Source organism: Periplaneta americana, chromosome 6, assembly GCF_040183065.1.
Source record: "Periplaneta americana isolate PAMFEO1 chromosome 6, P.americana_PAMFEO1_priV1, whole genome shotgun sequence".
NCBI lineage: Eukaryota > Metazoa > Arthropoda > Insecta > Blattodea > Blattidae > Periplaneta > Periplaneta americana.
This window is the reverse complement of record NC_091122.1, coordinates 15,789,655-15,802,665: the sequence shown is the minus strand read 5'-3', so window position 1 is coordinate 15,802,665 and position 13,011 is coordinate 15,789,655. Positions and strand designations below refer to the sequence as shown.

The 13,011-nt window shown below is 36.0% G+C and overlaps 1 protein-coding gene across 5 annotated transcripts in view; it reads right to left on the bottom strand.

The window, feature by feature from the left end:
* LOC138701047 (WAS/WASL-interacting protein family member 2-like) overlaps positions 1–12,076 on the bottom strand; it is a 50,034-nt gene extending 37,958 nt beyond the window's left edge. The window contains exons 1-3 of one of the 5 annotated variants that reach the window (XM_069827588.1): positions 11,964–12,076; positions 10,640–10,853; positions 1,232–1,396 (exon numbers count right to left, since the gene is read on the bottom strand). In XM_069827588.1, coding sequence (XP_069683689.1) covers positions 1,232–1,396; positions 10,640–10,811 — 337 coding nt within the window. In that variant the 5' untranslated portion in view covers positions 10,812–10,853; positions 11,964–12,076. The other 4 variants (XM_069827589.1, XM_069827586.1, XM_069827590.1 and 1 more) reach the window with 4 other exon arrangements.
* Positions 12,077–13,011: the final 935 nt, after the last annotated feature.

Sequence of the window (13,011 nt, the reverse complement as noted above, 5' to 3'; positions counted from 1 at the left end):
CAATTTTCTACCATGAACATTTTAATTTTTTTTTTTTTTTTTTAATACTTAAAACTTCTAAATTTCACAAGAGGAGTAACAGATCCGATGAGTAATGACACACAGAACTGCCACTTATTATTTAGAGAACCACTCAATCATTATTAAAACATCACGACAATGCACCAGACACTGGAGATGTTTACATTCAAACTCAACTGATAACAGTTCCTCCAACAAACTTCAGCAGTCTGCTATTGTGCTCCTCTTCACACTTATTGATTTCATAAAGTTAGCAGAACTGTACGATCCCCTTAATAAGAGATAACGCAGCACGCCTTGATGACGAAGTGCAGTGCACTCACACAGTCTACTGGTCCAGAAATGAATGTAAATTACCACCAAGGTCATTTAATTTGCTCATAAGTTACACACACTAATCTAGTCAATGAATGAATATACTGTATTTGCAACACAATTAGCAGATTCATTAAGGAATCAAGGAAATAATACACAGTATCTCCATCTATTAATTGCCTTAATTATGACCTACTACCTGTGAACATTGACATGTTTATAACTGCTATGCTTCGTAAATAAATGAAATTTCATTAAATTAAATTGAACTGCCTCAAATCATTATAAATTAATTGTTTTAAATGCAAGTTTGTTAGGATTATGAAGTAATGATAAATGATTTGTTTCTTGTACGAGATTTATCTTAAAAACTTAGTTCAACTTTATTTCATACTTGACAGAAATGCTATCTTAGTCAAAAATATTTTCCGAGACTTAATTTTTTTCAGAGCTACAATACCCTTATAAGGAAATGTATATTACATAAGAAGCAATATTATATTAATTCTTGAATCCCTCTACTATATCACAGGTAATAAGGCATCCAGCTATAAATCCAAGGGGGGAACAGAGAGAGAGAGAGGGGGGAGAGAGGGGGGAAGAGGGAGGGGGAGAGAGGGAGAGGGAGGGAGGGGAGAGGGGGAGGGGGAGATGGGGAGGGAGAGAGGGGGAGAGAGGGGGGAACCTACATTATATTCCTATGCTTTTTAGAAAAAATAGATGATGATCCACCACCAATTCTGAATGGCCACTTCCACTAGTTTCAATCCACTAGTTTATATCTTGCTATTAGGCTTAAACTTGCTAAAAGTAGCAGTTTCAAAACAAAACAAGTACAGAATTAAGACTATGGTATTACAATTATTCATGTTAGAAATATCACTCAAGTACTTACCATAGCCTCCTCGTCCTGTTGGTTTAAGTTTTGGCATGCCTCCAGCAAACAGTCCACCAAGTCCATTTCTCGCCGCATCCGAACCACCGCCATAATTGTTGTTATTTCTTGGACTACCACTATTGCTATTGTTGTTATTACTATTGGAAACATTGCTTACTTTTCCTGAAGGACACAAAATATGAATAAACTGGAGAACCATCACTCTAGACTTTGTATACTAGGTAACTCTCAACTTGCGACACTGTTTAGTAAAAATTCACAACAAGAATGGTTCTGAAACTGAACAGCTAAAAATGCTAACGAAACACTAATTTTGAAATGTTTAAATATGTAAATATACACATTCATATGCTTTGTGCAGGTGACCATGATCAGAATTATAGTATGAAAATGAAAGCAGGAGTAATGGCATTTATTGACCCTTACTCTGAGACACTCATGGAAAGGTGGACATTCTTAAACAATACATCATCAGAGAATTCAAGTCTTTACATTACTACCTGTAAAAACTTTTAGTCTAGGCATTTCAAACATCAAGAAAACCATTCAGATAAATACATGACACTAAAATAAAAACAAGTTCCAAATTTAATTAAGTAAGAACATATGCTTCATTTGATACTAAATTTCCCAACAATATGTGGAATTACACGGGGGAACGAAACTGGCCACCCTATCCCATTATCTCCTGACCTAGTTGCCTCATAAGTGGTGCCATGTTGTGTCACTTGTGAGATTCATACCTGCCTTCAGACGGTTGACTAAACAACAACAATGTGGAAGTACACCAAATATTGGTAAAATTACTCATAGAATGTGTGTGTGTGTCCATCAAGTTAGCTCTGTGGTAGCATTTCTGCCTCCAGACTAGCCGGCCCAGGTTCGATTCCCGACGGGGTCAGAGATTTTCATGTAAAATTTCTGCCTTGGGACTAAGAGAGATGGCGGTGCACAACTTCTAATCACTAGATTGTGCACCAATGTGCCTGAGTTAAATCCCAAATATCTCCAGAGTGCATATGAAGAGAAGGCATATGTCACTGTTGATAGTGGTTTGTCTGTTGGACGGGGACGTTAAGCCTGGCGGCCCCCTTGGTGCTATTCGACAGGAGTAGGCTACATGCCGGCACCAGGTTTCCCCTTCTCCCTTACTCATCATCATCATCATCATCATCATCATCATCATCACTCATTCCAGATACTACATTTACACTAACACTTACACATACACTCACCATAGTACACAACATAACTATCCACAGATACACATCATGTATAGTGTGGCCTGCCGAAGTGGTGTAAAACTAGAAAATGGGTCACAGTCCTACCATCTACCTACAATATGCGGAACCCGAATCACGTAAAGTGAAGTGGGTAAGCATTGGATACATACATACATACATACATACATATGTGTGTGTGTGTCTACCCACTTCACTTGCGTGATTCGGGTTCCACATACTGCGTGTAGCTGGCAAGACTGTGACCCATTTTCAATTTACACACCACTTTGGCGAGCCAAGTTATGCATGATGTGTATCTGGAAGAATTATGTAGTATACTAGGATAAGTGTATGTGTAAGTGTAGTGTACGAAAATGGGTGAGGATGATGGTGAGGAAGGGAGAAGGGGAAACCAGTGCCTGCACATAGCCTACTCCTGTCGAATAGCACCAAGGAGACCGCCAGGCTTAACGTCCCCATATGATGGACGAATCATATCAACAGTGACATATGCCTTCTTTTCATATGCACTGCAGAGAGATTTGGGATTTAACCCAGGCATACTGGTGCACAATTTAGCGATTAGAAATTGTGCACCACCATCTCTCCTAGTCCTGTGGTAGAAATTTTACAACCATGCTAACACAGAGCTAACTTGGCGGACACTCATAGAATATAAACTTCTATAAGTATAAAATTTAACTTGTTATTCTAGAATCCAAGACTTCTCAGAAAATTATACTGCAGATACAATGACCAAGAAAAATAGAGTAGTTTTTTAAATTATGATCACGACGTAACTCCCCAAGTATGCACTAACAAGTTTAATCATGGCATAGTTTAAATAAACTTGCTCACAATCAGAAGGCAAAACAATGTAGTACACATATTGACAAATCCTTGAAAAACTACTCCAAAAAACTCTGAAAGGAAGCTGTCCGACTACATACTACACATGACTGCTTTGCAGTACACTTGCACAGTGAAGTGATTCATGAATCAGAAGAATGTGTTTTATGTAAACAGCATGGATCAAAAATGGACAGACACTACCTTTTCATCATCATCATCATCATCATCATCATCATCATCATCATCATCTTCCTAACAAGTACTAGGCCAAGTGGCCTGTTACGGTTTCAAACTAGAATTTTCAGTCCATCTCTTCTTTGGACGGCCTAGAGATCTTTTGCCATATGGATGGTAATGAACAGGGAACGGATTTATATGGACTAAAAATATATGAAATATGTAAATATATATGTAGTTATTTTTACCAAAATATGGAATTAAATATGGATTTTTACCAAAATATGGAATTAAATATGGACTTAAAATTATAAAAAAATGACTATGTACGTTAAATATTGGTACATTTTAATCAAACTAAACAAAAAATATAATGGACGTACCTTATCTTCCAATGTAGTTTCAACAAAACACAATTTTTATTGTCTGTTACCATAACAATAGGTTACAAACATTTCTTTCAAGTGCTGAAAAGTGAATCTTCTTCTATTGTCTCTGAGGATAGATTTATACTGACTAAAAGAGCGTTCGACGTCACAAGAAGTAACTGGTACATAATTCAATTTCACAATGTCTGCTGGGGATAAGTCCAAGTTAATCTTCACTGTTGATTCACCACTCATCACAGCAACAACCTTTTGTAGTTCTTCATATCCAGGGTTTTTTGAAAGTACAGTGTCCACCTTAGCTCTTACTGCATCTGCAACTTTACCTCTACCACGATTCAGTTGTTCCACAGTACTATTTATAATTTCAAAACTTTCAGATAGTGAAAGGTGCCTATTTTGGAGACTTTTGAGCGTTTTTATGATGCATGAAAATGTATGCTGAATGTGAGCTAAGTCATTCTTCACACTTATGTCACAGGTAACTGTTTTCGCAGTATCAATTGAGACTGCATCTTCAGAGTCCAATGCAAGGAGAACATTGTTAATAGAGTCTATATGTTCGGCATAATATTCAACTGCTTCTAGCCATGTACCCCATCTAGTTAAAATTGGCTTTGGTGGCAATGGAATTTCAGGGTACATTTCTTTCAACACGTTAACTCTACTGGGAGCTTTGAGAAATACTTTTTTCACTGATGAAATCAACAAATCTACTTTAGGGAAATTGTCTCTGACCACTTCTGCCACACGATGAAATGCATGCGCCACACAAGTAAAATGAGTCAATTTAGGATATACAACAGATAATGCTTGTCCAGCTTTGACCATATAAGGGGCAGCATCGCTAATAAAGAATAACACATTATCGTACATAATACCCTTTGGCCACAGGATACCCATAGCTTCGTTGAACAGTTTAACTATAGTTTTGTTATTGCACTTTTCTAGAACATCACAATGTAAAAGAATTCGTTCAGAATATTGTTCACTTAACAAACCGATAACTACATTACCAACAAGTCTACCTTCTTTGTCGGGAGTCTCATCAATGGAAACCCAAATTGAACTATCTTTAATTTCATCTCTTATCTTCTGTATTGTCTCATCGTAGATGGATGGAGCATACGTCTTCCTAAGTGTTGACTCATCCGGGATTGTATGTTGAGTATATTTTTCAAGGAATTCCCTGAAGACCTTATTCTTTAGTTTGTAGAGAGGAATATCAGCAGAGATGAGAGAACGGCACAGGTCGATGTTAAACTCAGATCTTACATTCGATGTTGTTGGTTGTGTTAAAAACAATTGTCTCTGCTTGGAATTTAGTTGTTTGTTGGCCTGATGTTTACTAATTGTAATGTATTGTTGCACCAGGAACTTTTGTGTAGATGATACTGCACACTGACACAAATTACAAAATAATATTTTATTGTCAGTTGATAAACCATCTTCTTTAAATTCTGAAATGTAACTTGTTAGTTTTGATTTTAAATTGACTGAATGACGTACTTTTGGCATATTTACCGTCTTTATAGTATGATTTACAAAACTGAACCTATGTGTACTCTGACTGGCATTTAACTGTTGAGCTGCACAACTGAAGTCTGTTAAAAATTTTAAATTAAATTAATACAGTTTTGTAACTTACTTTCCCATTGTTGATAGGACTGCTAATTTTCAAATAACTCTGATGTTAAAGGGATTACTGAACATGTGTTTAAATCTCTATTGTTGAAATGTATTTTTAAAAGTTAATGGAATTTTGTTTTGTTTTATTGTTAAACCTAATATAATATGGACTGTTTTATATGAAATATGGAAAATATATGGAAATTAACGAAAATATGTACTAAACTCTAAAATATGGAAAAATATGGAAAATAAAAGTAGGATTTTTCAACCCTACACATTGTGAAACATAAAGATAATGCAAAATATAAATTATATTAGCTTTATAAGTAAATATGTATTTACATATAAATCCTTTCCCTGGTAATGAAACAGCGCTTTTGGAATTCTGCATCGATTCATTCGTTCGAGATGACCCTTCCACTGAAGTTAATATTTGCTGATGAACTGCATAATGGGTTCTATTTGAAGTTCTTGCATTAGGTCCTCATTTTTTTTATGATCCCAGCGAGTATATCCAGCTGTTGCTCTCATAAACCTCATCTCACTTGCTGTTATTCTACTGACATCTTTATTCTTCACAGTCCACGCTTCGCTACCATAGCTTAATACTGGCTGTGCTAAGGTTTTATACAAGCCTATTCTTGTGTGTCTTTGTACTAGTGAAGGTTTCATGATTTTATTAATGATCCCCATTGTTTTATTATATTTACATATTTTTTCAGCAATATCTACTTCATCATACACTACCTTTAAAAAAAAAAAAAAACTGAAAAAAAAATGGCTTACAATAAACCAAAAACTTTACTGGCCTATAATGGTAGTGATGGAGTGTGATTTTGAAGACCTGTGATTTTGTCACTGTGATAAATTTGTCATTGATTCTGACTGTGACTATATTGCAAAATCACAGCTCCAAGCGATATGTGATTCATAGCCATGGCAACTGATGTATTGTATGTATATGACAGTCCCAGAGTCCAGGCAACTGCAAGTCAGAAGATTAACTTGAAGGGACAACATATCTGGGATCTACTTAACTATCATCACACTTTACAGATTAACGAGGGCAACTCTTTGATACTGGAGCTGTAATGACTCACCTTCGTAAACATTCTTAGAACACACTGTGGTAACACATCAGAGTGCGTTTTGTTTTTAGTATACTTGCTAGGTTAATTACTATTATTGATATTAAGACATGGCAACCCTATATCAATTCAATTCTCAGAAGAGCGATAAACATATCTCGACAGCTCATGATGGGGAACATTGAAATATTTTGATTAAATATAGTGCTAATTTATAGTCCATATTGCTAAGGACGATTAATTTAGATGAATTTAACCATTTAAAACCCCCATTACCGATTTTTGTAAAATCTCAATAAATGAATGTTATGGAATATGTGAAAGAGGAGACTGAATACATCACTGGTCACCAGTTAGAAGTAATGGTTTGGGTCTTAAAACAAAGATTCATATGTGTACTATGCCTTTTGATCGTAGTGTTCGAATTAAATCTGGCCTTCTTCCGATATAAATACCCCTTGCAAAAACAGTTACATTTCTTAATTTTGTAAAATGATCATTAATTGAAGACTTGAAGAAACCAGACAAGCTGGGACTTGCAGCAACAATAAACTTCTACATTACGACAGATGACAACATTAAGTTACCCTTGGAATGTGGCATTGTAGTGCTTGCCATTAACTTGAATGACTGTGAATGTCAGCACATTACAATATTCAGAATCGCCAATAATCATCCGAACATAAAAATTCACACTATGAGAAAATAGCTATTATCTATCACAGCGATTTTTCTGGAGCAGTCATAGTTCAGAGCTGTGACGGAAAAATGCTGTCACGCCCCAGCTCTAACTGAAAGGCAAGTTATCAAATGGGCTGAACACATCCATGTGATGTAGCCATTGAAAACCAACCAATCAATTTAATTTGTTACATAAATGTAATTTATGTTATTTTATACCGCATTATATTTAATTGATTTCTATTCATAATTTCTTTTTCTACATTCATGGCAGTCCAGATTGACATATAACATATTATTTAAGGCAATTATTTTCAAAAGCGCAAAGAACGTAACTTACTGACTTCCATTAAATAACTATTCTTCGTACAAGTTTGGTATAGTCCTGTTATAAATAAATGTAGCCTACGTTATTCATGGTGATTTGCGACTTGCTTTCAAGCAACAAGTAATATACTGTATACCTTAATTTGGCTAGACTTTAAAGCAACTAGTGTAAGCAACAGTCAGTAATGTCTGTCAATGATCACATGTACTTGTTTATATAAAGGCTAAACTAAGTTCGGACTACTTATAGAAACAGTCCGCATATATTCTTATTTTATTACAGATCCTTCAGGAGCTAAACCCTGTTGTAAGCTGAGAGTTACCTCTGTTTACAAATAAGGTGAACAACTAAGAAATGCTTGTGATCAAAGAATTAATCACTAACTTCAAATATGAAGAGTTGATCTGTGATGACACTAGATTAGATTACATTGTTCTAATTCAGGAATTATTGCTATTTTTATTTCACTTCTATTAAGTAACTATACTCGGTACAAGCTTGGTTTACTTCTGATGTAAACAAATACTGCATTGTCACTGACACTGTGTGATTCTTAGCTGTTATACTAGACTTGCTTCCAAGCCTCGAGAATGGAACACATTCCTTGTTTACATCAGAATTAAACTGAGTTTGGACGATTTAGAGAAACATTCGACATATAAATTAATATTTTACTACAGTTACACTTAGGAACTGAACTGAGGGTTAACTTTGTTATAGAACTTCTGCTCAACACTGTTCTAATTCAGTAATTATTTTTATTTAATTTCCTTCCAACTTATGATTAATTCAGTCCAATTATAACAACACTGCAAGTTCCGTGAAGATGATTTAAAAGGAAGTGAAATTTTCCCTAACACTCAGATCTAATTATAGGTTTTTACAATGTAAGCCTATCAAGGAAAAAACGTACTCTGACCACTGTCTGGCTTTATAGAGACTGCCAAAAACGACTTACAGACAAGGAAAAGTTAAGGAAACAAAGTATTTCTTCTGTAAAGCCAACAAGACCTATTTTTCCCTCACACAATAATAGATGCATTATCCACACAATATCAGTACAAAATTCTCATATCATGGAAGATTACAAACTCACATTTAAAACATAAAGTTAAGTACAATTACGATAATTAATTATGATAAAGTAAAAAACAGAACTGAAATTTGATATTGATATTTAATATTCTAGGGCCGTATTCATAGACATTTTTAGCGTGGGTTTCCGGTGGATGATCAGTGTTTTTCGTATTTATAAACCAGTGTTAGCGATAGGATATGATTTGAATTCTGTACAAGTAACCAGTGGATACCGGGGCTAGCTTAGTACGCTCGTAGTGCGTGCTGCGAAATGTCTATGAATAGCACACCTAGGATCTAATTCAGATTTCACAAACTCTTATTTCAGCAAACACGAAAATCAGAGTAGGCTACAGCACCCGGAGAAATCCCCTATGTTGCCTGGACAACAGGCTTGCTCAATACAACCTATAAATTCAGGGTAGAGCGAGATTTGAACCTAGACCCACCGACTTATAAGCCCAGCAGAGCTCTGGCACCGAGCTAAAGTACAATTATTCTTTGAAAAAAATGTTATAAATACTTACATTTCACTAGGAATGGTAAAAATGCAATACAAATCATTATCGAATACACAACTGTTCATTCCTCGCCCATTCAAGATGTTACACGTTTATATAATGTGGTACTGGATCAGTATTGTAGCACGTCACTTCTAGGTACAGGTACAGTCTTTTTTAATGTGTTATTTAACGAAGTGGTTATTTAGCGCCAATGGGGTTGATGATATTTTGTAGTAGGTTATTTTACGACGCTTTATCAACAGCTTAGGTTATTTAGCATCTGAATGAGATGAAGGTGATAATGCCGGTGAAATGAGTTCGGGGTCCAACACCGAAAGTTACCCAGCATTTGCTCATATTGGGTTGAGGGAAAACCCCGGAAAAAACCTCAACCAGGTAACTTGCCTCGACTGGGAATCGAATCCGGGCCACCTGGTTTCGCGGCTAGACGTGCTAACCGTTACTCCACAGGTGTGGACTTGATGATAGCATGATGGTATTTGGCAAGATGAACCCGAGAATTCGCCATAGATTACCTTACAGTCGGGGAAAACCTTGGGGAAAAAAACCCAACAAGTAATCAGTCCAAGCGGGAATCGAACCAACGCCCGAGCGCAACTCCGGAATGGTATGCATGCCCCTCAGCCAACTGAGCTAAGCCGGTGACTCTTCTAGGACACAAAATAAAGAGTTATGAACACAGGAGAACAGCTGGGATCTCATTCCGCTAGCCCGAAATTAGTGCCTTTTATAAATATCTGAAAATAAAGCAGAGATTACACAGAATGCCTATTGCATACAACATCTGCTACGTGTAGACATACTACCAACATAACAAGAAAAAAGCCGAACAAAGTATTCTTTAGTTAACGAGATTGAATTCCCCCTTAATCTCAGTCACTGACAGTGGGTCAACTTGCTCACGAATCTAACCCCTATCAAACCCTATCTAATCGTATCAATACTACTACTTAACACCGACAATAGGGTTACATGTCGTTGATAGCATTTCCATTACCCCCCCCCCCCATTCATATATAAACATCTAAGTAAACAACTTTTCATTTTCAGCTTTTGGAAACACTAGATACGCCCAATGTTGATCTGCATCAGTTGGCAAAACACATACCTATATGGAATAATAGTTTATAATAAAAATCCGAGTTACCGCTATCGTATTTGCAGTCTTATTGTAACACTTGATGAAAGCATACACTTTTCGAAATATTGTCGCATTTATATAATGAAGTGAAATAAAGATGAATAGGGCTAATAGTGTCTGAAGACAAATCTGAAACAGCTCTACATATTCATAATAACAAGAAATGAGTCCAAATACGCACTTAAAATATCTGTGTGGTCTTCGAATTCTGCCCCAACAATAATTTATGTAGAAAAAAATTAGTAAGTTAACGAGTAGAGTATAATTACAAACACAAATAATGCTATCACACTTACCTAATTGTGGTGCACTACGATCGTTTGTAACCGCTTTCTTCAGTGCTGTTCCTTGTCGAATTGATTGCAGCAAAAGGTTTCTACCTTCATCGGGACGTGCAGTTTTTGGGGCCCCACTACCAAATGTTGGAGGTGGTGGCCCAGGTGGAGGTGGAGGGGGCGGGAACGGCATATTGCTAATCCCACCTCACCCACTATCTAGGCCAATTCCGACCTACAATAATAGAAACAAATAGACTGTGGTAAAGGTGTAATGAACCAGACGGTTTATCTAGGTAGCTTTTAAGTTTCTGACAACTAAGATGCACTGCTTTGATCACTCAATATGTATATAACACAAACACATTCAAGTTCTGAAAGATCACTTAAAATGCCTGACAAGTGGCTTTACACTCCTTTCAATAGTAGGGTGTCTTACATCATAAGCAAGCATGTAGATTAGTAATACAGATGAAGTCTTGATGAGTCATAAAATGCTTGCCCAACCTCAATTTGGGAGAATAAAAAGTTCAAGGGTTTAAGTAGTCTCCACAACGTCTTGTCTTATTAATAGTATAACTCAAAATACAAGATGTCAAGAAAGTTATCTTAATGACATTGCCAAATGTGTAAGAGACCAACAGTTTAGTGCATTATGGCATACGGTATGACGTCCTGAAATCTTTCGTGAAATTATAATTGCTATTTACTGCTCAGCACTTGGAAATTTTCGACCCACGAAATTAAAATTAAACCGTCCACCTAAATCAATTTCCATTATGATAACCAAGCACGCAGCTGAGATTTTTTTCCTGCCCATACAAGGACACCAAGGTTGTTATCCTTTATGGCCATTATGTCTGAATGCCTTCAATCTACCTTGCACAAATACATTATATATTTGTTTCTATTTGTATTTAGCCACGAATTATCCTACAGAGCTAATTTAAACGATAATCAAACTGACTTCTGACCTCTTTATCAAGAAATACGTTTCATATCTCAATTTTCGGCCATTACAAGCTCATCGCAACTGTCGACGTCCTCTAAATACTTACTTGTATTTCACTATTATTATTTAAAATAAAGGAACTTTTTCACATCTATTTGCTCTCACATTTTCTATCATTATTAACTACATACGATCTAACTAATATTAAGAATGTAGAAGCAAAATACTGATAAACATTAAATACACATCCGCTTTCTACTGCTCCACCTTGCACCAATATGGCTGCCTCGGTGGGTGGGATTATGGGAGCGGAATGGAGTGTGTCACTGCTCCCCAGCTGCGATTTCTTTCCTGTTAGAAGTGTCAAAGTAGGAAGTTCTCGGTGGAACATACCATACTATATGACAGTGGAAGTTCTTCTCACGAATCGAGACGAATATAGAACACAAGCGAATATTTCCTACGCTTCATGTAACTTTTCCAATTATGGAAATTTAAATGGCACTACGTGCCTTGTAAATAGTTCGAGAATATGTGACGCGAAAGTCTTGTTTAGCAAAGTGCCAAAATAGAAAAATAATTTTCATATAATGTGCCGAAAGAGGTACCGTACAAATACGATTAAAAGACGTTAACATAAAATACTTATAAACTATAAATATTTAATTTTCATAAACAATATGAATAAATTCAAGATTCGTGAAACTGAATTATGGAATTTTTGTCCGGATACTGAACAAAACACTTTCTTCGTCGATATTGTATTAATATGATTTCGTCGTACTGCACAGTTACAATAATACTATTTGGAAATATTTAATATCGACATTTACATTGTACATCGATATTAAAATAATTGCTGAGGAACAATGCAGTGACACTGCCGGAAATTATATATGGAATATTATACCACAAGGCGTAGACAAACCCCTTTCGAGAGAGGTTTTTATTTTTATGAAAAAACTTACTTTATTTGACAAAGTTTCAGCGATCACAACAGTGCCCTGACCTTTATAATTTTATAGTTACATTAATTTTGGTATATTCTGTAGCCTTATGCAATGTTATAGAAATGATCTCGCAGATGAATTGGAGTTTTTTTTTCTGCTAGGCATGAATGTCATCCTATGCAATTACTTCACAGATACCGATGTTCGTCAGTTTTTAGAACAACTGAGAACCAATCTCGTAACAAAAAATCTGAGACAGTCACAAGTTTTATGCGTAAGTCTCGGGATGCGATAATGAATGTAAGGTATCCGTTGATTATATACATCCACTCCCATTTGCGCTGCATATGCCATGGCATCGTGAATTTTTTCTCCCTTCACTCAACTCCACTCTCGAATTTTTTAAATTTAACTTGTCGGCTTGACTGCTGCGCAATTGGAATTGTAGCCTGGTTCGTTACGAATCGTTTGACACTACTGCGAACATTATA